Source organism: Lactuca virosa, chromosome 5, assembly GCF_052849685.1.
Source record: "Lactuca virosa cultivar CGN04683 chromosome 5, Lactuca_virosa_CGN04683_v6, whole genome shotgun sequence".
Classification (NCBI taxonomy): domain Eukaryota; kingdom Viridiplantae; phylum Streptophyta; class Magnoliopsida; order Asterales; family Asteraceae; genus Lactuca; species Lactuca virosa.
Genome location: NC_136430.1, coordinates 339,804,252 through 339,830,547, shown reverse-complemented (window position 1 = coordinate 339,830,547; position 26,296 = coordinate 339,804,252). Strand labels below are relative to the sequence as shown.

Sequence of the window (26,296 nt, the reverse complement as noted above, 5' to 3'; positions counted from 1 at the left end):
CCTTCTTTTTTCTTCTCTGGTTCACACGAAACACAAAGAAATCAAATATTTTTCTTTCTTCTTTGTTCGTGCTTCCTTGTTGCAGGTGGTCTCGGTGGTGTTTGATAGTTGGAAACGAAGGCAGCAGTGGGTAGTTTAAGGCAGTAATAGTTGGTGAGTATTGATGGTGATCACGATGGTGATTGTGGTTCTCGGAGCTTGAAGAGGTGGTGATAGTTTACGGTTACAGCAGAGATGGGGTAGGGCTGTTGCAGTCTTGCAGATCGAAGGCAGCAACAAGAAGGAGATTTCCAGTTCTGATGATCGGCGACGTTTCAGGGTGGCGATGGAAGCTGGAAATCGAGCTTCTAGAGATGTTAAGGTTGTTGCAACTCTCGGTAAAGGAGGTGATTAAATTCGGTTTTGTTTTCGGTCGTGGGAAAAACGAAGACAGCAGGTGAGCATACAGCAAGTCTTCCATTCCAAAAAAAAAAAAATTTGCACGTAATAGAGAACGGTAATTCCACGTAAGGGATGGAGATGGCCACGTAAGTTTTAGTTGTGTTTTCCCGGTCATGTTTTACTTGGTAACTCGAATACCCGGTTACCACATGGAAAGATGAGAACAAAAAGTAAGTTTAATGGTATTTTTTGAACAATTTCTTAGGTTTAATGGTATTTTTTGAACAAGGTAAACTTTGATGGTATTTTTTTGTACAAATTTGAAACTTAGTTACCCTTTTAAGTCATTTTCCCTTTTTTTGGAACGATTGTTTTCCTTTCCTTTCCTTAATCTTTCGTGTCGACAAAGAAGTGCCTCACCCTTCAAAAATATTCTCAACATCCCGTCGTGTAAATAGATAGATTAGGTCCAATGTCAAATATTCTTGGAACAAGAGATAGTAAAGAGTGGTCTTACAAGAATCTTTGTAAAACCATATATATCATTCAAATGCGAGGGAGCAAATTGAGTATGTAATTTTTCAACTTAAACGATTCCCTCATGTAATGGTAATCAAATTTAATATGTTTAACACGTTTATGTGAGACAAAATTAGCAGTAACATACATGCTCTTCTACTGTTGTAAAGGAGCATGCGACACAACTTTATGGACACTCGCAGATCAGCAAGAAGATGTGTTACCTAGACAATATCTACAACGACATTTGCATGAGAGTTATACTCAAATTCCCAAAGAGAGAGAGAGAGAGAGAGAGAGAGAGAGAGAGAGAGAGAGAGAGAGAGAGAGAGAGAGAGAGAGAGAGAGTTGCTTCATGAAACTATAGATAACAATATTAACCAATAAAAAATCAAATAACCACAAGTCTACGGTCAAGTATCATGGCAAGATGCAAAATCTACAAGAAATATGCACTAGAGTAACTACGAGACATACATTTAATCGAGTGTAAGAAAAGACATAGTGAGATTAGTAGTAACAAACATGCTCCTTTGTTGTTACAATGGAGCATGCGACACGATTTTCTTGAAACTATAGATAACAATATTAACCGAATGGAATGATCGATTAGAGCATGGTCTTTTGGAGGATCTTTTAATACTTGATTCATTAGAGCTTAGTCATTTAAAAAAGACTCAATTTTATCCTAACAATTCAATATTTCAACAAGTAAGCAATACAACACCTAAGCAAAACAATAATGGAAACAAGTCAAGAATTAATTTCAAGCAAAACAACTACTAATTTCACCAAGACAATTAGTAATTCCAAGAAAAAAACATCTAATTTCATAAACCTAAAAGATCCATATTTTTTTCATTTTTGGGTTTGGACAGAGCTCAAATTCGGCTTGGAGGAAACTCGAAACCAATTTTCCTAGGAAGAATCGACTGTCGACATCAGCTTCAAAGGGAGGGTCTTTTTTTCTAATTCGTTTGGTCGTTCCTGTCTCTCGCTCTCTTCATTTTGCCGATTGGATCACACAAACACACACATTTGGGCTTTCTGCATTGGGTTATTACTTATTAGATAAACATTGAGTTATACTTTTAAGGTTTGAGCTATTATTTGTTGCACCATATTTGTTTGTTTTTGGACCTATAGTTGCATGTAATTTTTTTTGTAGTTGCACGCTAACACAAAAAAAAGTTACAAAATTTTACACTTGTACGACAAAATCAAGTAGTTGTATGTGCCATCCTGGGATACTAAGGGGCTGTTTGGTAGCATCTGGAAGATTCATATCTGAATGATATAGATGTCTGGATAATACAGAGGCTCTTTATGAATCTGTATCTTAACGATAAACTGATGTTTGGTTAGGCATCTGAACAGCTGCCTCTTAACAAGAAAAATAACCATTTTAACCCTATAAACTATTTTTTGCATACAAAATAAACTCCATACAACATTCAAATTAGATATCATACAACATCCAAATATGTCATATATAGATCCTTAGATCATAGTATAATAGATTTTATAAAAATATATTGCAATAAATCGGTTCAAACAAATTTGATTGTCGGGTTTCGATTGAAACAAGTTGATTGCGATTCTAAGATAACTCATCACAATCTTTGTTGCTATTGTTTACTTCCAGTGGCATTGCTCCCTACAAAAGTTGAGAATCAAAAGTAATAAAAAAAAAGTGTTGTTAGAAGAAAAACGAACATATATTTTCAGATTGTGAACCAAACACAAGTAAGAAACCAAACCTAAAGATTACAAGTATACAAATCACATATGAATCCAGTTGATTCAACAAGTAAAAGACAATAAACTCACTAAATAGGAAATAGTTCACAATTTGATTATGGGTAAAAATCATCCGTAATTAACTTCAATCATCAAATCTTTAACATACATTTGACAATAAACTCTTAAATTTGAAGGAGATATATGGATCCAAGCATCGATCCATATATACCTATTAACTTATTCGATCAGTTCATTGTTATTTGATGAACATCAAACCAATTTCATACAATATTGAGCAGCGTAAAAAATGATTTCACAATAAATAATTTCACAATAATGGATTTCACAAAAATTGATCAACCAAGCACAAGAAAAAATCGATTTCACAAAATTGATCAGCCAAACACAAGAACAGGTTTTAGGGATTGAGAAAATCGATTTCACAAAAATGATCATCTAAACACAAGAACACAGAAAAATCGACCAGAAGGATGCCTAAAAAAACGACCATAACAAGACAGATTAGAAAACTTACCAGCGAAGGGGGAAGCGGCGAGGAGAGAGGCGGCGAAGGCGGAGGTGGAGCGGGGCTGCCGGAGGTCCGATGGCAAGGTGAGAATCGGCTGGAAAAGAGAGAATGTTGCACGATGGGCGAACAGGGGGAAGAAAAAAAGAGAGGCGGACGTTTTTTTAGGGCTAAGGGTATTATTTGGAAATTTTTTCATCCAGACTTCTCAACAACTCTGACCTATCAAGACCCATTTCTTTTATATCTGACCGATTAAGAGGTTAAAAAAACTCCAACCAAACGCTCTGAATCTGAACTATTCAGAGCCAACCTCTTTATGGGATCATTAAGAGGCCAAACAAACAGCCTCTAAGTGTGTTGCCTAGATATGCTCTCATTCATATGTAAAATAGCGAATTTGTATTGTGTTTTATTAATAAGGGGTGAAACGGGGAAAACTAAATAATTTATCCAAGAATAAAATGAAACAACCGGATTGAAGATCGTTGAAAGAATGAAAGTGAGATGGGATGTTGGCGAGGTCTTATGTTGTTTCATTTAGCAGAAATAGACTATTATTTTAAAGCTATAATATTTCTTAGACTGTACGTGTGTAGATAGATTATGGATTTATGATAAGGAGGACTTGAATAATAAAAAGTGGTAAGAGGTCAGACATTCGGAAACTGGAACCTATATCTGTTGCCAAGGGTGGAATGTTTGGTTGAGACTTGAGACTGAGCCTAAAAAAAAGAATGATGATGGGTTAACCTGGTTATATTAGGTAGTTTTTGGAAAATGTGATTATTTAGAGCATTGCATCTCTCATATACTTGTAGCACCAAATTAATAAGTATGGTGGCATGATCAGGATAGAGGTTTAATCTCTTATTGCTGTTTTTAAGCCATAAGCTGTTAGAATCTATATTCTCAGACAAGTAGGCCTCCAAGTCCACATGTTAAAATCGGAGCAAGTACCTTCTAATACTTGGCATCTACAATCTTACATACAATTATGTGAGTTAAGAATAGCCTACTTATACCAGTCAGTTAATAATAGCTGAAGAATTACAGCTTAGCTCTTTGGGTAGCCAAAGTAAAAAATTTCAACTTTTGGATTGGAGGGGTGCGCCAGGCCTTGGCTGTAGTGTAAGACCAAGGCGACACATGAAGAACCCCAGCAGCAAGCTACTGTAACGGGCCTTCACCCATAAAAAATAAGATTAATATCGAGTGGGCCGATGGCCCACATATCAGATATTAAACTGATAAGAACAGATACTACACTTGATCTTAGCCAAAAGGCCGAGAAAGGTATGCTTATTCACTTCCTAGGCTTCCCCTTTTATACACAGCTTTCTCTTGTCTGTTTGCTTCATTCAGCCGATGTGGGATGCTGTGCTTCCTTTTCTTTTACTTTCCTAGTTATTATAATTATATACTATTTACTTAAGTTTAATTTAATCCCTTTACCTTACATCACCCAAGCAACACAACTTCATTGGTATAACTATATGTTACAACTCTCGATTTGACTATAACCTATATACTTTATCACCATAGTTCTTATAATCATATTTAAAACACTAACTATTCATAAAACTATAGGCACATAAAAACGTCGTTATCTTATCTATTATCAATGATCTTTGTGTTATGCAAACCAAACAAAATATTACCATTACTATACACACGTTCCCAATAATATATATTGGCTCTTTACCCAACTATTGTATGAGACCCTTAATTTGTATGCAAATATGTAGAACTATATGTGCTTTAATTAGATTCCTTTCAGAAGGAAAACAACCTTTTTACCATGTGTCCATGTTACTTGTATCAAATTTGAGTAAGTATATAACCCCCCCCCCCCCCCCCCCCTCCTTTTTTTTACTATTAATGTAAATGTAATATTTGGGAATTCAAAGCGAAATGAATTGCTGTGGTTGAAAGTTATGTATCAAAATATAAATACACTGGATAAAAAAGAGCCATTTTGTGCACTAATTGTAAAGCTAAAAATCTACTTGCCTAGTATAGAGTGTTTTAAATTTATGTATCTGATGAAAAAAGATTCTAAACTTTTTTTTGGACGTCAAAAAATATTGAAATAAAAAAGAATCTTCTTGTGTACTAGATTCAAAAGCTTATTAACCTTCAAAATTTAGATTTATGTGACTAAGTTTTACAAGTCATCTAACAGGCAGGATGTGATTACTCTACAACATTCCCTATGCGAATGAGATTAGAAACTTTGAAGTGTAAGGGTATATCCATCTCCCACCATCGAATCATCCAACTAATCGAATTTTTTCCATGCTATTGAAACCGGGCATATCCATTTCCCACCATTTTCATTGCATTATAACATCTTGCCACCACCTCTTGGCTGCCGATGCAGACGCCCTTTGTGAGTCACGAGTGGGACTCTATCCAAGACCTAAACTTGAATATCAATATTAAGGTGGGAAATTCTAGGGAATTTATTCTTTAACATGGAATCGCCGACTATAGATCTTCCCCAAAAATAGTTTTAGTGCCACTACCCACCTTCCTCTAACAATAAGAGTCGAGGATTACACCTTGATCTCGAGGTCGGTTAATCAATTTAAAATTTTCAACCCAAACCGATGACACATAGCTATTTGAAACCAAAGAGTCCAAATGTTCATTTGGACCGACTTAAGTAAAGTTAATCTACCACCCACTCACAAGGTTTTCACATTTGAGTTGGAAAGTTTTGTTGTGAACTTTCCAATCACATCCTTCCACCCATCAAATTTAGCAACACCCGGGATACAATGTACATAAAAGAGAGTTTTTATGCCTCGTATCCAACAAAATCAGCCATGTCTTCTTCAACCGCTTGAAACCCAACTCTAACTCCCCTTAACTCACTTTTTAAAACATAAAATTCAGCCCAAAAAATCAGCGCAAAAAAAAACATACAAGAATCCCCAACTCTAATTCACATATCTCAAGGAAGTATAGCGATAATAAAAAGGATTAAAGGAAAATAATAAAAGATAGCCTTGTTTAAGTTCGCTTCGAATAAGAAACATGAGGAGTAAATGGTAATCGGGTCATTGGATCTATTACTGAGGCTGCTAATTCAAAAGCTAAGTGCATTTGGGGGATTTGGCAAATTTGATCAAGACAAATTAAAAAAAAATATTTCCATAAATCTGTTTTGCATGCTATGGAAAGTATCGATCTAACAATATGCCTGTCTATTGAACTTACAAACAAAATGTTATTGATTGCACGAAATAATTGAATTTCGCTTGTTACTTTCAAATTTATTTGTTGTTAGTATTCCCGCCGTTTCACAAAAAAGTTGACAAAGTATTTTGTCAGAAAAATGAACTCACCAAATTAAACTAATTTCACGAATTGCGTGTAAATTAAGGAATCGTTTCCTTGTGATTAATGATGATAACTATTAAGCAAAATATATTCAACTGAAAAGTTAATTATGGCAATGTAATGTTACATTTACCATATAACTTCTAAAAATCTGATTATAAATTGGTGGCATCACAAGGCTTAATATCCAAAAACGAACTTTAAGCAAAAGTATGATAATAAAATAAAATAAAATCATAACATCTATTTCTTTAAACGTTGGAACAAACAAGAACACGATCTTTCAATCATAACTCGAACATAGGAAAAAAAAAAAACATAGACATATTTTGCTACTGGGATTTCTTTCTAACCTTGATAACCCGGAAAATTTACATTTTACAGGCCTTCTACTCCTCTTATCAATCAATCGATCTTCACAGAAGAAAACAGATAATGAACAAAGTAGAAAGATGTAATAAACCCAATAGTCCCAGTAGCCAACATGAGTCCAATCGCCATAATCAACGAATACCCAACATACACCACAGCCGACACGGGCCCACTCAAACTCTGAAGATCAAAAACCAAATACTTCACCGAATACAAAAAGACATAAACGCCCACCGATCCCGAAGCATAAAACGCCTTCCACCACCACTGCCAATCCTCAACACACAGATGCATGTAAGTCAACACCACCGACACCTCAGCACAAACCACCACCAACAGCACAAGCACCACCAGTAAAAACCCAAACACATAGTAAAATCTCCCAAGCCAGATGCTCGATAGGATGAAAAATAATTCAATAAAAAGTGTCCCGAAAGGAAGGGTACCCGCCCCAACTACTAGCAACCACGAAGGGTATTTTTGGGAAGGAATTTCCCGGGCTATTTGGTTGGTTCGGACCGGGAACTTAATCGGGTCGGCCCGTGTCCCTAAATACCCGCCCAAAAGAGTCAACGGAACCGACACGCAAAAAAGGAGTGACAGGAGAATGAAGTACAACGAGATCGGAATCGCACCCGTGGAGTTACTCCCCCAAAGAATGAAGTTTATAACCGTAAGAATGGAAAACACGATTCCGGGGAAGAAAAACGCGATGGACCAGGAAACGGAACGCCACCCGTCGGAACTCCCTTTTATCGTTCGCCAAAGGTAAACTCCGGAATACCCGGCTCCGGTTCCGAGGAGGAGATACAGAATGATCATTCCGGTCAAAAGCATGCCGCGTGAAGCCGGTGACATGAATCCGAATGCGGCGAATACGATCGTTACGATTCCCATTCCGGTGATTTGGATTCCGTTTCCGACCATTACGGATAACAGTTTTGAGTGATTGGGTTCGCGAAACACATCGCCTACAACGAGTTTCCATCCGGATAATTCTTCGTTCATTTGAGCTTGTGATTCTTTGTCGAGTTCTTCGTATCTTGTGAGATCGCGTCTTACAGTTCTTAAAAAGATAACAAAAACAATTCCAGCTAAAAAGAAGATCACCATTAAGGAATTTAGAATTGAAAACCAGTGGACACGTGCTCCTTCCATTTTCAAATACGCGTCCCAACGTGAAGGCCATTTTATATCACTTTTCACAAACTCAACTTCATAACTGAAGGAAACTTTTTCTTGTTCTCTGATGATTTGAGATTTTTCAAGCTCTAAAGGACAGTTTAAAGATGGGACTTCATCGTATTGATGAAGTTTTGCCATTTTTTCAGGGTCGTATTTGACACTACAAGGGAAAACTTCAAACCCCACAATTTCATATCCAGAAGCTTTCTTTTTATCATCATTGGTTGATATCACTCCCATACCTTCTTCCCCTGTTCCAATTATCTGCACCCCTGTGCCTTCATACTCGTGGACAAACACTCTGAATTTCACATGGTTGATGATGTAATCATCGTCTTTCTTGTTGGGATTTGTAAACCCAACTGGGAACCCTGTCCATTGGATTTTAACCCCGTTTTGATTTGCAAACCTCATTGCTGGCAAGTTATCAAGAATCATGTTGACTTGATATAGATCGTGTGTTCTTTGTTTTAGAAGCTTTACTTCGTGTTCGTTTAATGGATGTGTGGTGCATAGGAAGACAGATTCATTGATGTTCATACGAAAACGATAAGGGGAGTTGTCGATTTGGTCTCCCATGAGGAGTTCTCCTAAATTTTCAGCACTTTTCTTGATTCCTCCAGGGGGTGTACAGTATGGAAGACTGTAGTAACTAAAGGGAAGCTCTGTTTCAATGGATGTTAATGAATTGACTTTGGCAAATATTTCTTCACCTGTTGAGTATGTACGCATGTAGCTTCCAGGTAAGTAGAAACCATTGGAGAGATGTGAGAGAAAAAGTAAATAGGTGAAGAGGAGGAATGAATAAGTCCCTTTTGAGAGGGATGACAAAGCCATTGTGTTAAGAATGTGATTGGGATTCAGAGACTTCAATCAACTCAGCCACGTTTATCACCAAACCTACAAGATAGAAATTTGTAGTTTCAGTATTTTGCTTTTGATTCGTATCAAAGCTACTATGGAGGTTCTTTAGAATTTAAAATCGGTTTATAATTTTTACAATTATTCAGAGTGTCCATATACAAAATCACATCACGATCAAATCTGTCTTGTCGATCCAACAGAACTATCCATTAGTCTGTTTAGTTCAATGAAGCTGCACAGATTTTAAAGGGGCTGTACATGCATTGGAGATTAGAATGTATTACAGAACATACTGATTTAAGTATGGCCTAAATCTAATATGCTCACAGCATAGATTAAATCAACAAATTCCACACCTAAAACGAGATGCAACGGACTAATGCACAGGTTACCGGATTTGAGCATACATCTAGGAATTCGAATAAACAGATCTAATTGATCTCGATAAGGAAAAAAGAAACCCCATATCTACAATAGTAATAGATAGATCTGGATGCAACAGTAGAAATTTTTGTCGATAACAATAAAAATCGCGACAATACCTAGTTTAGTTCGTCCTTTTCCAGCATTAAAACAGGGTTTAAGAGTGAAAGAGAAAACAGAAACGCACCATTTGTAGATCTTGGGGAGTCGACTGAGATGATACAGCCGGTCGGATTGAGGTCGTTAGGGTTTCCAAGAAGAAGACGACGGTAGACTACCGGAAGAAATGCAAAAAGCTTGTGAGTTGTGAGGGAGTGTAGTTGGATTGATATTTCTGGGATTTTGGATCTACTTTTGCGTGAGTTCCTATTATCATATATCGCGTGAGCTTTACCGTTACACTTCTTGAGTAAAAGATACAATATATTTGATTTCATAAGTTAACATTATATATGATTATAGTAATCGACATATGTTATCACTTATTGTTTCTGTCAAATCTATTTTTATTAAATTTAACAAACTATTAAAAAATCGACACTTTAACTAATAGTTATTAAGGGGTTTGTGGTAAACATCCATAATTTTTTTTTTTTTGGAAATGGAACTTCTCTAATGAGGATCTTTCGCTACGCACATGAAGTTATGCCTCATGCCCTAGAGTCACTACATGTGAACCTCCATGACCACAGGGTTTAAGCAATGTTATAATTTAAACATAAGTCAATAGGTTATCAATCATATCTTCTACATATCTTACCAAATCACCAAAACTCATAAAAATGTGTTTAGTAAACACTAACTTTTCAGTGAACAAAAAAATGAATTTTTGGCTTTTCCAAAAATTCAATAAGGAGTTTGAGAACCAATCTCAAACACGCCCTAACATCCAGATCTTGATAATCATATCTTTTTAAGATCATACAAACAAAAAACGATTTCGATCTCATTAATATTTATCTGAAGCAGGATCTATAGTAAAATCTTAGGATCTGACTCGTCTTGAACATTTAAATATCCTCAAATGTCCAAGACGAGCCAGAAAAAAAGGCATTTATCGTTATTATAAGTGTTATATATATATATATATATATATATATATATATATATATATATATATATAAAGTGGACCCCAAAGCTATGCAACTGCCCACTCCCCCCCCCCCCCCCAACACCCCTCACGAGACTCGACTAAGGTTTTAAGATCTTAACACGATCCGATCCCACCATGTTTGTTTTATTATATAGTCGAGCCTCAAAACCCCGTTTATTCAACTTGAAATCGAACATTGCAAATTGTTTGAAACCTCATAGAGCATGATCACTTCATCAATTTATCTTAAATAAGCCCCCCTCTCTCTCTTGGAATACTACCCTTCGAGCAACAAATATTTTGTTCTCAGAGGGTTTGTTAAACACCTATCTAAAACATTTTTCGGGATATCCATCGAGATAACACAACTCTATTTTGGGTTCTAGATTGTCGAGCTCTTCATGACGAGCATACACCTCATAATTGTGGACTTTTATATGTGCTATTAAGAGATCAACCCTATTCCATATCTTAGTGAGTGTCTAAAAAACATTCTTAGTTGGTGTAAGACCAAAGCCTCTTGTAACACCATTCATGGTACGATCCATGAACTATTGGTAAGCATACTATAGTTTATACAATACCAAATCAACAATAATTTGTTTCTCTTTCCAATTAACATTGTTTATGGCAATGTTTTGGATGGAGCTAGCTTGTGAAGCTCTTTCACAATTCTTTAAATGATCGATAAATTTTGGACTGAGATGTTCACTATTCCTATTGGATATGAGTATCTCATCCGATTGCCCAATTGAATTTTCGCCCGGGTCTGATTCTCCCGTTGGTCAGGTGTTGATTGACGCGCCTGTCGGTGGTGTTTATCGTGAGGACCATTTGCCTTCTGATACAGAAGAGGAGGAGGCGTCGACCGGACTAACTCGGCGTATCACCCGTGCAGCCTCCAAACGACGGCTTTCTTGGCTGGATTCACCGCTTGCAGAGTCCGTTGAGGCCATTTCCTTGGGTCGACGCCTTCTCAATAGGTGAAACGTGGACTTCCTTTTGGGGGAGGCCACTATAGTGGTTGACATCCCCGATAATGACACTCCAAAACAGTCAGAGGGGATGAGAGAAGGGGCGACTGAAGTGCCCCGTGAACCTAAAGAGGAGCCACATATCTTACCAGGTCACCACAACTCATAAAAAAGGTGTTAGTAAACACTAACTTTTCAGTGAACAAAAAAATGATTTTTTTTTAAACCAGGAATTCTTGGGTTTTCCAAAAATTCAATAAGAAGTTTGAGAACCAATCCCAAACACGCCCTACCATCCAAATCTTGGTAATTATATCTTTTTAAGATCATACAAACAAAAAACGATTTTGATCTCATTAAGATTTATCTGAAGCAGAATCTATAGTAAAATCTTAGGATTTGGCCGGTCTTGAACATTTAAATATCCTCAAATGTCCAAGATGAGCCAGAAAAAGGCTCTTACCGTTATTGTGTGTGTGTGTGTGTGTATATATATATATATATATATATATATATATATAAAGTGGACCCCAAAGCTATGTAGCTGCCCACTTCCCTCCTCCCCCCCCCCCCCCTTAACACCCCTCACGTGACTCGACTAAGGTTTTAACATCTTAACACGATCCGATCCCACCATGTTTGTTTTATTATATAGTCGAGCCTCAAAACCCCGTTTATTCAACTTGAAATCGAACATTGCAAATCGTTTGAAACCTCATATTAGTATGTTCACTTCATTAATTTATCTTAAATAAGACAAATCACAATCATCTCTCTCTCTCTCTCTCTCTCTCTCTCTCTCTCGGAAGACTACCATTCGAGCAACAAATATTTTGTTCTCAGAGGGTTTGTTAAACAACTATCCAAAACATTTGTTGGGATATCCATCGAGATAACACAACTCTATTTTGGGTTCTAGATAGTCGAGCGCTTCATGACGAGCATACACCTCATAATTGTGGACTTTTATATGTGTTATTAAGAGATCAACCCTATTCCACATCTTAGAGAGTGTCTAAAAAACATTCTTAGTTGGTGTAAAACCAAGGATTCTTGTAACACCATTCATGGTGTGATCCATGAATTGTTGGTAAGCATACTATGGTTTATCCAATACCAAATCAACAATAATTTGTTTCTCTTTCCAATTAACATTGTTTATGGCAATGTTCTGGATGGAGCTAGCTTGTGAAACTCTTTCACAATTCTTTAGATGATCGATTGTAACGACGTAAATTTTTAAAACAATTTTTCATTTTTCAAACATAATAAAACTCATATAATATTCTCAAAATCTCATATATCAATGTCATCACCATAAAACATATCCCAGAATCTCAACACTTAATCTTCTGCCAGTGTGTACAAATCATGTCGGCGCCTTCCCGCGACTCTCGTTGGTACCTGAAACACATATCACATAACACGGTAAGCATAAATGCTTAGTGAGTTCCCCAAAATACCACATATAACACATATTAGCCACTCGAGGCTATAACTCTGTGGACCCTCCGGTCCTAACTCTGTGGACCCTCTGGTCCTAACTCTGTGAACCTTCCGGTTCTAACTCTGTAACTCTGGAACATACACGGCATGAATCACATAGAAATAATGCAGTGTATCACAATCACATAAATAGCATACAAGATACTCTGTCACATAACTCTAATTACCACTCTAGGTAAAGTATAGTGAGAAGACTCACCTCGGGTAACTCGGTAATCCCGAACTCTGTAAAATCTGGTCTAGCCTCCGCCTAATCATATGAAATAAACACTCTAAATCAATACATCTCTCAAGGCTAGACTATTCCCTCTCTTAGTACTCTCAGAAGGGTAAAAGACCATTTTACCCCTCTCATGGCTCAAAGACCCTAAAGTTGACCAAACCCTAAAAGTCAACAAAAGTCAACTCTTCGGGTTACGTTGCGCGTACCAAACATGTACGCTGGGCGTACCCGGCGTCCTCACAGAAACGGGGTGCGTGACCCCTTACGCCGCGCGTACTGGGATTACCCCCCGCGTAACTCCCAGTTTCAGACTCTAAGCTCTTGAGGTCTTAAACAGTTAAGACCCACGTCCAACTTCTAGATCTGACCATTTCTAAGCCTCTTAATCCATAAAGTTGGTGACTTTAAGCCTTTGCATGGCTGGACAAGTCACTAACACCCATAACATTCCATTTCCCAACTCTAGAAAGCTCATAATTCAAGCATGACCTCATAACAACGACCAAGATGGATTTTTTATGGATCTATAACACAAATATCACTGAAATGGGACAGATCTAGGTCCATGGAGTCCCTTATGCTCATAAAGTCTCCACCTTTGGGACTTTATCCCTAGAAATGGTCCATGCAACACCAAACCAAAATAAAGAGGAAAGTTCTGAGCTTTTTACCTCTAAATGAAGCTCCTCCCTCTGAAGAACTCAGATCCAAACTTGCACTTCAACTTCTAGCCTCCACAAGAACCTCCTCTTCTTCTTCACTAACACACAAAGGCACTTTCTAGCTCAAGAACTCACACACACTAGCTTTAGAACGATAATATTGCTCTCATAGGGTTTCTCTCTAAGGGATGGTGGCTGGGGACAAGACCATCTCATTCCTTTTATAGCCCGCAAGCCACAATTAGGGTTTTGCACTTGGGCCAACTACGCTCAGCGTAACCCTGGGTACGCCCAGCGTACCTAGGCGAGTCCGCGTCCAAAATAAGCACATGAGTACGCGCAGCGTACTCTTGAGTACGCCCAACGTACTCATTTGCTACAATTTCCACTCAAGGGCTAATCTTGACAACTTGACAAAAAAGAAGGGTTAAATAGGCGCTCCTGAATTCCGGGATGTTACAATCGATAAATTTTGGACTAAGATGCTCATTAATCCTATTGGATATGAGTATCTCATCCAATTTCCCAGTTGATTTCTAACTTCGTTTTATGAGAGATCTGAATACCTAAAAGGTATTAGACTTATGTCTTATTGAGATAAACATGTTCATACCTTTTGAAGGTAACAAAGTTAGTCTTACCATGTATTACAGTTAATATGAACGATCTATTAGTGTGAACTAATTCCAACAAATATTCACATCACCTAGTGATGTATTCATCGTCTATCTTGATAAATAAGATTTACATTTATCATAAGACTTGTGGTCTAACGCTATTCAAATATCAATCCAACTAGATACTTGGTAATACATTTCTTGTTTGTATGTTCAAGAGTATGATTCCACAATTAAATTTTACCAAACCTTTGATGTATTTGAACCGGTACATATTGCAGTCAATCTAACAGTCCATTAGTTGAACTAATTCCAAAAAATATTAATACTATAACATAGTGCTTTCTTCATCCATCTTGATGAATGAGACTTTCATTCATCATAAGACTTGTGGTCAAATGAATTTCCAAAAACCTATCCAACTTGATATTGGGTAATGCAGTTCTCATTTGCATGTCCAAGAAAATGATTCCACGATAATACATCTTATTCAAATATTTGAATCAGCTTTGAACAATGTTGTAAAAATCGGCCTAGACGGCCAATTAATCGATCCCTAGGCACTAGGAGGTCTCGACCCGTCTACGATTAGTGCTAGGCACCCTTCTTATGCGGTCTTGGTCATTATCGGTCCTAGGCGGTTGTAATTTTCAGATTTTTCAATTTTTAAAATTTCAAATATTACACCAAAATTTTCATATTTCAAAATTTTAAATTTCCAAAATTTTAAATATTATACCAAAATTTTTGAAATTTCAAAATTTCAAATATTTATTTTCTTAAGATATAATAATATTTGAATAATTTTTTAATAGTTAATGGTAACCGATTAATCTCCGCATAACCGATTAATCTCTTAACCCCGATCCACCGACTAGCTAACGTCGATTATTTTTTTACAACCTTGACTTTGAGCTATTGTTACTATACTAGCTTTATAGATTTTATGACTTTCTTCTATGTCATGTTTGTGCCAATATTCGAGAGTCTACTTTCCATTTGTTCACCAATTGCATAACTCATGTCCCTTTGTGGAATTGGATAGTTGTGTGGCGGGGAATTCCATTGCCGACAAATAACATGGTGTACAATTTCATTACTTGGGTCGATTCTTCAACTTTACCGGCTAAGAGTAAGAAGAGTTTTGATGTAATGGTTATTTTTATGTTTTGTGCCATATGAACTTTTTCGTAACAAGATGATTCTTAGAGTGGAGAAGTGAGACGTCCCCTATTTTCCAGAACCCAAAAAAAAATCTTTATGCTTTAAAAATCATAATATATTCGTTTGCGGAAATCCCATTATATTAAAATATTTTGAGCACAAATGATTATCTCAAACTAAGAATGTCAAAATAAATACGGTACATAAGTTACAAAGTAACGACCTAGCAACCCTGAATACTATTGCAAGTATTCTCTTCAATCACTCAACATCCTATTCAAATCTTTAGCAGTCTTAACACCACTACATGTAATCCATATAAATTGAGTGGGTCGAGTTGGGACACCTGGTGAGATATATAAGGTTTTTAATCACACAATGTTATTATGATAATAATCTATAATCAATAAAACTGCAAAATCAATTGTTATCCAACGGCACATCATAAATATCTTATAAGACATTTTACCCTTAGTTACCCATCCCGTCGATCCTCACATACTGATGTAACATTCATAAAATTCTCAAAAAATTTAAAATTTTAAAGTTTACTCAAAAACCATCATTGTTTACAAATTGTTTTCAAATAGGTTCAACATCAGAGAAATCCCAAAATCAAAATAAAATATGAGGAGATGCACGATGACGCCTTCGCCTTCCCGCGATCCTCTGAAGTACCTGAAACACAATCCAAAACTATAAGCCCAAAGCTTAGTGAGTTTCCCCCAAAATACTGATACATAACAAACATCACCAATATAAAAACAGCATACTATGGGCTCAATCAACCATCGGGTTGGAATACTCCAAGCCCTTCAACCATCGGGTTGGAATGCCAGCATACTATGAGTCCAATCATCCTCGGGATGGAATACCCTAGGCCCTCAACCATCGGGTTGGAATGCCCCGGCCTGTTGACTTATGCACAAAGCAGTGAAGCCTCATCCACCAACCAATCATGTGCACATAATACCAATAATCATACTATGAACCAGTCATCAAACAGACAGACAGATCTTACATATCACTAAGCATAACAATATCCTAAATACCAGGATACCGATCTAACATATCACAACAATACTCAATCATGCAATAATCAGGATAACAATCCAAAAGGGTCGACCTTTTGTGCCTTCGACCCAACAAGTATAGTGAGGAACACTCACCTCACAAGTAGTGCATAATTGATAAGGTCTGACTCCAAATCTCAGCTCCCGACTCAAATGCCTACAACCACCATGTGACCAATTCCATCAAAATACCCAAAATGCCCTCAAAAGTCAAACTTGGTCAACCATGGTCAAAGTCAGGTCAACGGTCAAGGTCAACAGTCCATGTTGACCCAACTCGTCGAGTGCGCCAATAAACTCGTCGAGTTCCTACAGTAATCAGAAGGTCGGGAAAATCCCAGCCAACACGCCGAGTTGGCTTGCAAACTCACCGAGTTTGCCTGAACCTAATATATTCAGCTGATCCTATGATTTCGGGGACTCCAAGACTCAGATCTAACCTCAAATTCTATCAAAAAGGATAAAGTTTCCAACTTTATCCTTTGGGGTTAATCCAAGTGCTCAAAAACCCATCCACAAGGCTTGAAGATTCAAGGGCTTAACCAATAAGCACAAAATCCTTGAGATCTGGAACCCAACCTTTCCAAAAGAGATTCTAGCCTCAAAATCGACCCAAAGGTTGGTGCTTTATAGACATGCATGTCCAATGCATGTCTTGAACCCAGAATGGGTCAAAAAGGGGAAATTGACCTAAACTCCATGTATGACATCTAAAATTGACTAAAGGCTAGATCCAAACCACTACAAGGTCACATTGACCTGGAGATTCATAAAGTTGCAAACTTTATGGGATCCATCCTTTGCAAAAATCCAAGAATAAGGAGAAAAGGGACAAAACTCAAGATCTAGCTACATAGAGGAATCAAAATCGGATCTTGGGCACTTACAAAGGTCCAGATTAGTGTCAAACTGAATATGAGAGCTTTGCTTGCTAGATCCTTTCTTCCTTCTTCCAACTTTCTTCTTCTTTTGCTCCAAAATACCACACTAGTTCACAATACGAGAGGGAAGGATGATTAGGGTTTACAAGGGTCGATATGAGGGTTTGGAGGTTGATAAAAGATCGTCCCTAGGGACTTAAGGGGATTATATAGGGTGCAAAACCCTAAAATTCAGGGTTTCTCATCCAGCCACCAACATGTCGAGTTTCCCCTCACCAACTCGTCGTGTTAGTCCATAAAAATACGCGGCCCAAAAGTCCTTCAACACGTCGTGTTGAGGCTACCAACACGTCGAGTTCAAATGTAAAAACATGCTTAAGGAAATAAATCTCATACCTGGGAATCAGGATGTTACAACTCTCCCCCACTTGGACTAAGCTTCGTCCTCGAACCCTGTTGCGGTGAACAAATCTGGATAATGCTCTCGCATCTTAGCCTCCGGCTCCCAGGTCCACTCAGAGCCCCTCAGGTGCTGCCACCGTACCTTTACCAAAGGTACTCCCTTGCTACGCAAAATCTTTACCTTCCTTTCCATAATAGCTACCGGCCTCTCAACATAGCTCAGGCGCTCATCAACCTGAATATCATCCAATGATACCACTGCATCCTCATCCAATACGCACTTACGCAGTTGCGAAACATGGAAAGTGCTATGAATCTGACTGAGCTCCTCCAGAAGATCCAATCTATATGCAACCTTGCCAACCCTGACAATAACCCGGAATGGCCCAATGTACCGGGGGCCCAATTTCCCCCTCTTCCTAAAGCGAATCACACCTTTCCAAGGTGAGACCTTCAGCAACACCATGTCGCCGACCTGAAACTCCAACTCAGATCAGCGTCGGTCGGCATAGCTCTTCTGCCGACTCTGAGCAGTCTACAATCTTTGTCTGATCTGCTGGATCATCTCCGTAGTCTGAAGGACCACCTCGGTCCGCCCCATAACCATGTGACCAACCTCGCCCCAACAGACTGGGGTACGGCATCTCCGCCCATACAAGAGCTCAAAAGGCGGAACACCAATGCTGGAGTGGAAGTTGTTGTTGTAGGATAACTCTGCAAGAGGTTGGTAGGAGTCCCAACTCCCACCAAAACCAATGACACAGGCCCGCAACATATCCTCAAGAGTCTGTATCGTCGGCTCACTCTGGTCGCCGTTCTGCGGATGATAAGTTGTACTGAAGTGCAATCTCGTACCCAGTTCCTTATGGAACTTCTGCCAAAATCGAGAGGTGAACCGAACATCACGGTCAGAAACAATGGAGACCGGAACCTCATGGCGAGCAACGATTTCGCCAATATACACATCGACTAATTTCTCGGCTGAAGAACTCTCCCGAATCGCCAGTAAATGGGCACTTTGGTCAACTGATCCACTATGACCCAAATAACATCAAAACCTCTTGCCGTCTTTGGCAACTTGGTGATGAAGTCCATCGAAATTTGCTCTTATTTCCACATGGGAACCTCCAGAGGCTGCAGCTTGCCATCCAGCCTCTGATGCTCGGCCTTGACCATCCTGCAGGTCAAGCACCTCTCAACATACCATGCGATCTCCCTTCATACAAGGCCACCCGTAGCTCAATCTCAGATCCCAATACATCTTGGTGGCCCCCGGATGAATAGAAAAACGAGACTTATGAGCCTCCTCCAGCACAATCTGTCTGACCCCACCAGACATAGGAACCCAAACCCGACCACAACGGGTCAACAAACCACGACTGTCCAGAACAAATCTGGTGATTTCACCACTGATCCTATCGATCTTCCAATTCTCTTCCCGAACAACCTCGTCCTGAGCCTCCCTAATCAATCCCACAAGCGGAGAATCCACTGATATCCTCATACATGACACCCTTTCAAAAGGTCCAGCCGACTTGCGGCTCAAGGCATTCGCCACCACATTCACTTTATCCGGATGGTAAAGGATCTCGCAGTCATAATCTTTGACTATGTCCAACCACCTGCGCTACCTTATATTCAGGTTCGGATGATCCATAATGTGTCTCAAACTCTTGTGATCTTTGTAGATGGTACAACGGACCCCATACAGATAATTCCTCCAAATCTTGAGGGCAAACACCACAACCCCCAACTCAAGATCATGCGTGGGATATCTCGTCTCATGCGGCTTTAGCTGCCGAGAAGCATATGCTATCACCCGTCCTCTCTGCATGAGGATCGCTCCCAAACCAGTGATGGATGCATCACAGAAAACCACAAAATCCTCAATTCCCTCTGGGAGGGTCAAAACTGGGGCCTCGCATAATCTCTGACGAAGGGTCTCAAATGTTGACTATTGCTAGGGGACCTACCAGAAATCCACCCCCTTCCTCGTCAGACGAGTGAGGGGTACCGCAATCTTGGAGAAATCCTGAATAAATCTCTGGTAGTACCCCGACAATCCCAAGAACTCCTGATATCCGAGGGAGATTTCGGAACCTCCCACTGCATCACCGCCTCGATCTTGGCCGGATCAACCAAAATCTCATCCTGATTAACGAGGTATCCAAGGAACTGAACCTCTCGTAACCAAAACTTGCACTTCGAGAACTTAGCATAAAGTCGTTCTCGCCTTAAAAACCCCAGGAGATCGCGAAGATGCTCCTCATGCTGCTCTCTGGTCTTGGAATATACCAGGATATCGTCAATAAACACGATCATCGAACGATCGAGCATCGGCCTGCATATCCGATTCATCAAATCCATGAATACTGCATGTGCATTGGTAAGCCTAAATGGCATCACCACAAACTCGTAATGCCCATAATGAGTCCAGAACGCGGTCTTCTCCACATCCTCCTCCCTCACTCTGACCTGATGGTACCCGGACCTCAGATCTATCTTGGAGAACCAAGATGCACCCTGCAACTGATCGAAGAGATCATCAATCCACGGAAGGGGATAACAGTTCTTCACAGTTAACTTGTTCAACTCCCGGTAATCAATACACATCCGATGTGAACCATCATTCTTCTTGACAAATAAAATCGGCGCTCCCCACGGAGAACTACTCGGTCTGATGAACTGCTTTCCTAGTAGTTCCTGCAACTGAGATGACAACTCCAGCATCTCGGGCGGTGCCAAACGGTACGGTGCCTTGGCAATTGGGGCCACACCTGGCACGAGGTCGATCTGGAACTCGAACTGCCTCTCAGGAGGCACATCGGGCAACTCCTCCGGGAATACATCGGCGAACTCCCTGACCACCGGGACCTATGAGACTGAAACCTAATCCCTAATCCGCGTATCCACCACATAAGCCAAAAAACCTGCTCACCCGTGTTGAATATACTGTCGAGCTCTAGCTGCAGAACAAAACCCTGAACCCATCCTGGTGCCCTCTCCATAAATAACCAGTTCTCCCCCACTTGGGGTTCGAAATAACACGCGCTGACCCTCGCAATCGATCATAGCACGACACGGCTAAGCCAATCCATACCCATAATCATGCAGACATCCCCCATGGGGATAGGGATCAAATCGATCAGAAAGGATACCCCGTAGGTCTCCAAAACACACCCTGATACACCGAAGAAGCAGAAACCCCATGTTCGTTGGCGATAAAAACTCGCAACGGACACTCCAACTCCCCTAAGGGCATAACAAACTCCCTACTAAATGACCGAGAAACAAAGGGCCGACTCGCACCCGAGTCAAATAATACTAAAGCAGGCAAGGAGTTCACTAGGAACATACCTACAAAAGGTACAAATATAAGAGCATAATACAAACATAATCAATAACATAAGGGATAGAAACATACCAGTCACAACATCTGGTGCTGCCCTGGCCTCCTCGGCAGTAAGCTGGAAAGCATGACCTCGAGCCCTCGGGGGCTCCGCCCTGCCCTGACTCCCGTCAATGATCCTCAAAGTAGTCGGCGCTGGAGCCTGCGCCGGCCTGGCTGCTAGCAAGGGACACTGGGGCTTCATATGGCCCACCTGATCATAATGGTAACAAAGCCTGACACTAGAAGCTGGAGTTTGCTGCCAACAATCCCTCACAATGTGGCCATGCTTGCATTGTGGCAACCTGAAGAAGACCGACAAACTCCATCACGAACCTTGCCGCACTTCCCACAAGTGCAACCCCTCTAACTTCCCGCCCTGGAGTCAGCGACCCTAAACCGCTTCGACGCATGCTACAACTGCGTTGGGGCCGGTCTCGACTAACTCGTCTGCAAATCAATCTCAATCTCACGCCGTCTGGCGGCCTCCTGCATCTCCAATAATGAACCATAACGCTGAGTCGAAACAAACTGTCTGATCTTCGTCTTGATCATGCTCAAGTAACGGGTCATCTGAGCCTGCTCAGATGCAGCAAACTCAGGGAAGAACATAATTCTCTCCGTGAACATCTTGGTGATATTCTTCACCGTCTCAGAACCATGCCTCAACTCCAGATACTCCTAGGCCAACCTCTCTCGCTCCACTAGCAGAACATATCATAAAGCTGCTACGGCTGCAGAGGCAGCAGTAGCAGCAATCTCAACAATGGATGCGTATATGTCATCAAAGAACTCCATCATCGCGGTCTTATTAGACCCAAACAACTACGGTATCTGATCCCGGACAATGGCTACAACCTTGTCCTGAAGAATATCCCTAATCCGGGCATCCAACTCATCCACCCCAATCCGCCTGCCGGCTCCTGATCCGGATCCGGATCCGATCTCAACTCGCCTCGTAGTCACCATACTAAAAAGACACCAGAGATATATCAGATAATACGCATAACATAACAGGGGAACCAACTCCCAACAAGCCCTAGGGGTTGTGACTCCTATGGTATGCGTACGGGTCTTGTGCTTTCAGTAGTACGGGCCCATACTACCTTCCACACATACTCGTAGTTGTCTCAGAGAGTCATCACAACACCCTAACAATATTGCTAGCATACTCATACGCTCAATCCCCACACCCTAGAGGAATGTTATATATATATATATATATATATATATATATATATATATATATATATATATCTTAAAACTGGTCGGCTGACCCCACACAACTCATCCATGAAACTCCCACCAATCCTGCACCACTCGTGTATGCTAGCCATACATAACACTAGACCATATAGTCGTTTGATTATCTGATCCTACCCTAAGCCCTTCATCAAACAAGAACAGGAAATAAGGCCAAATCAAACATTCTCAGGCTATAAGATCTTAGTTATATATAACCATGATGCATACACTAAGCAACTACAGTAATGATGTCAATTCCATTAGAGAAGAACCCTATGCTAACAGGCATCATATAATCAGGCAACTCTATCATGAAAAACCTGAAGATCCTTAGCCTATCACTAGCAGGCTATTCTAACATATCACAATATTAGATAACAGTAAGTTATTTTGGGGTCTACTTACTGGCTCCGACTGATCGTACACATCGCATCCTCCTTGATTATCACAATATCATATAACAGTAAGGTAGTTTGAGACTGGATTCACACGATTGTTCCTCTAATTCACTCAAACCAAGGTTCTGATACAAACTTGTAACATTCATAAAATTCTCAAAAAATTTAAATTTTTAAAGTTCACTCAAAAACCATCATTGTTTACAAATTGTTTTCAAAATAGGTTCAACATCAGATAAATCCCAAAATCAAAATAAAACATTAGAAGCGAAGTACTGTCCGAATCACCACCTTATCAAGTGAGTGCATAGTTACTTTCATCTTACACACATATATGAAGTATTTTATATAAATTACGTGCTATGTGTGCATATTTACTGGAGATTTGTGCTAGATGAAAGATTTAAACTTCTTTGTTTTTCAGATCTGAACCTTTTTCTTCAGATCTAAGTTGTATATGTATTTTATACCTTGAGATCTATGTTGGATGAAAGATCTGACTTCTTTGTTTTCATATATGAACCTTTTCTTCAGATCTAGGCTGTAGATGTATTTTGCTTTCAGATATGAACCCTTCTATTCAGATCTAGGCTGTGGATGTATTTTGTTTTCAGATATGAACCTTTTTCTTCAGATCTAGGCAGTAGATGTATTTTGTTTTTCAGATCTGAACCTTTTTCGTCAGATCTAGACTGTAGATGTATTTTGTTTTCATATCTGAACCTTTTCTTCAGATCTAAAACTATAGATGCATTTTATATCTACAAATATGTTGGGTAGAACATGGGTAGATAAATGTTGAGGTATGAAAGATGATAAAGATGAATATTGATAGCTTCACCACAACCTGTATATGTTTTTCGAACCACGATGTACTCTAAACATCCTAGCAGTTGCGTAAAAGGATAACATCGGCAACTGCGCCTAGTAGAGCACGTCATAATCCCGGCAGCTGCGCCTAGATGATAATATCGGCAGCCGCGCCTAAAAGATAACATTTGCAGTTGCGCCTAATAGATGATGTTGGCAGCTGCGCCTAGTTGAGAACAACACGATCCTGGCAGCTGCGCCTAAAAGGATAATATTGGCAGCTGTGCCTAATAGATGACATTAGTAGTAATGGACTTCACGCGTATTCCCTAGGATAAACCTTAGGAATGAATGAATGAAGGATAGCTGATTCTTAGGGTAGATCCTTAAGAATAAAGAAGATAATGGGGATGGGTAATCAGGTTGATTGTTTGATGATTAAACATAATAATTATATTATTGTGGGTTGAAAACCCTATGTACTCACCAGGTTTCCCAACCTGACCCACCCAGTTTATTTGTATCACAAGTGTCGATATAAAGCTACACTACACTGAGAGATTAAAGAGATGTAGATCACTAGTGTAAACGAATGTAAGTTCTGTTTATGCTTATGTTTCTGTATTGACGTTGACATCCCAAAGTTTTAAAATGAATAAAATACATTTTTTCGGAAATGCTTTGATAACATATTTATCATGTTTTTCTGGGAACAAAATTCCGCAACAATTTTCTTTAAAAGTATTCTCTAATTTTGAAAATGAAGCGTAAACAAATCGGTCTTTTCTGGCCGTGAAAATGGGGATGTCATAGTTGGTATCAGAGCATTAGTTTAAGCGAACTAGGAATTTTAGGAAAATTTCTAGACTTAAACTTGAAATGCTAAGTGATAATCGTGAGGAGTGTGTCTATTGTATTCTAGGTAGTACACCTGAATAGACACGGGCACTAGTTCATTTTAGGAAAAATGCCTAAAATGCTTTGATGTGCTAAATGCTTTATGTTTGTCGTATATGCTATTATTTGTTCGGATCTATGGTATGTTGCCGACCGGATCTGGAAACCTTACGTGTTTAGGATTCTAAGCGTTCGATTACGATATTAGAACTAGCATGTAACGTTTCGGAGTGATGAGGAGAATTTAAACGTCTATCGTAAATAAAGATCTAAATGCACCTCCTTTGGTGTATAAATCAACATGGTGGGAACCCGAAGCGGAGCTGGAAACACGAATGAAAACAAGAATCAACGACCTCAACCCCAAGTGATTGAGTAGGTGCCAATAGTAGAAGCTGTACCCGAGCCAGTCAAAATGGCTAGAGTTCGAGCCATGATTCGGGCTATGATGGCTGAACAGAGGGAAGAAATGAGACAACTGTTGCTGAATAACAGGGACGAACCTTCGATTCCTGTTGAACAACCAGAACTGAATGACGGACAGGCAGAGGAAGGGAATTACAGCCGCACTGTCAGTCAAGTGGAACCCCCAGTGGTGAGAAGGAATAACCCGGTGAGGGAAATCGACAAAGATGGATGTATATATAAGAACTTCTTGGGTGCCAAACCACCGAGTCTTTCCGGAAGTCCAAAGCCAGTAGAGAATATGGACTGGATCTCTGAAATGGAGATGATATTTGAAAACTACAACTGTAGCGACAAGCAGAAAACCGTCTTTACGGTCAGACAACTGAAGACCAGAGTTTTAAGCTGGTGGAAGTTATTAGCAGATACGATGCCACGAGGAGAAGCTCTGAAGATGTCTTGGGAAGCGTTCATCGAGCATTTGAAAATACAGTACTGCTCCGAAATAGATTTGATAGATCTAAACAATGAGTTTCAGAACTTAAAGGAGGGGAGAATGAGCATTGATGACTATGCTACTGCATTCACCGAGAAGATTAAGTTATTTCCATACCTGGTGCCGACTGAGGTCGCCAAAATAAAAAAAAATTGCTAACGGATTGCCATCAGAATTTGGCCCAACAGTCAAAATGGCAAGCGCGTTGAAGGCAGTCGTTAGAGTAGCCAAGAATGTTGAGACCTAGTTAAGAGAAAGGGGTCTGGAGGGAACTGAAGTCGGTGAGAAAAGGAAGTTCGATGGATCCTCAAGGTCCAACGAGAAGAGAAAATTCTCGAAGTCTGGATCAAAGAAGTTCGAAGGAGGAAAAGGTGAAGTGAGATGGTGCGATAAGTGCAAGAAGAAACACTTTGGAAAATATGGCGATGAGGTGACATGTTTCAAGTGTGGGAAGCATGGGCATTACGCCAATGAGTGTACATTCAACAAAAGGGTGTGTTATGGATGTAATGAAGAAGGGCACTACAAGCAAGACTGTTGTAACGTGCGTGTTTCTAGGCTAGAAATTAATATTGACGTGATAGTCTAGGTTAACCTTTGTAACCCATTTAGAAGAAATGAAAAGGAATTATGTGAATATTATGTGAAAATTATGTGTTTTATGTTTAATTATTAGGGTTTAATTAATTAAGAATAAAAAT

The 26,296-nt window shown here is 39.5% G+C and overlaps 1 protein-coding gene, 1 long non-coding RNA gene and 1 other non-coding gene across 3 annotated transcripts; all 3 read right to left on the bottom strand.

Moving 5' to 3' along the window:
* Positions 1 to 2,366: 2,366 nt before the first annotated feature.
* LOC145116269 (uncharacterized) lies at positions 2,367 to 3,533 on the bottom strand. The gene is made up of 2 exons (XR_013711958.1): positions 3,179 to 3,533; positions 2,367 to 2,557 (listed from the first exon to the last, which is right to left on the bottom strand). It is a non-coding gene; the product is annotated as an uncharacterized LOC145116269 (long non-coding RNA).
* A 739-nt stretch (positions 3,534 to 4,272) lies between these two features.
* Positions 4,273 to 4,469, bottom strand: LOC145118210 (U2 spliceosomal RNA). The gene has a single exon (XR_013713175.1). It is a non-coding gene; the product is annotated as a U2 spliceosomal RNA (small nuclear RNA).
* Positions 4,470 to 6,741: 2,272 nt separating this feature from the next.
* Positions 6,742 to 9,770, bottom strand: LOC145115861 (transmembrane 9 superfamily member 12-like). The gene is made up of 2 exons (XM_079052219.1): positions 9,549 to 9,770; positions 6,742 to 8,974 (listed from the first exon to the last, which is right to left on the bottom strand). Exon 2 carries the CDS (start codon positions 8,909 to 8,911, stop codon positions 6,923 to 6,925), a length of 1,989 nt encoding a protein of 662 aa, XP_078908345.1. The 5' UTR covers positions 8,912 to 8,974; positions 9,549 to 9,770; the 3' UTR covers positions 6,742 to 6,922.
* Between the last annotated feature and the right edge of the window lie 16,526 nt (positions 9,771 to 26,296).

Coding starts and splice junctions, on each gene's coding strand:
- LOC145115861 (XM_079052219.1), bottom strand. CDS start 8,911: ATGGCTTTGTCATCCCTCTCAAAAGGGACTTATTCATTCCTCCTCTTC.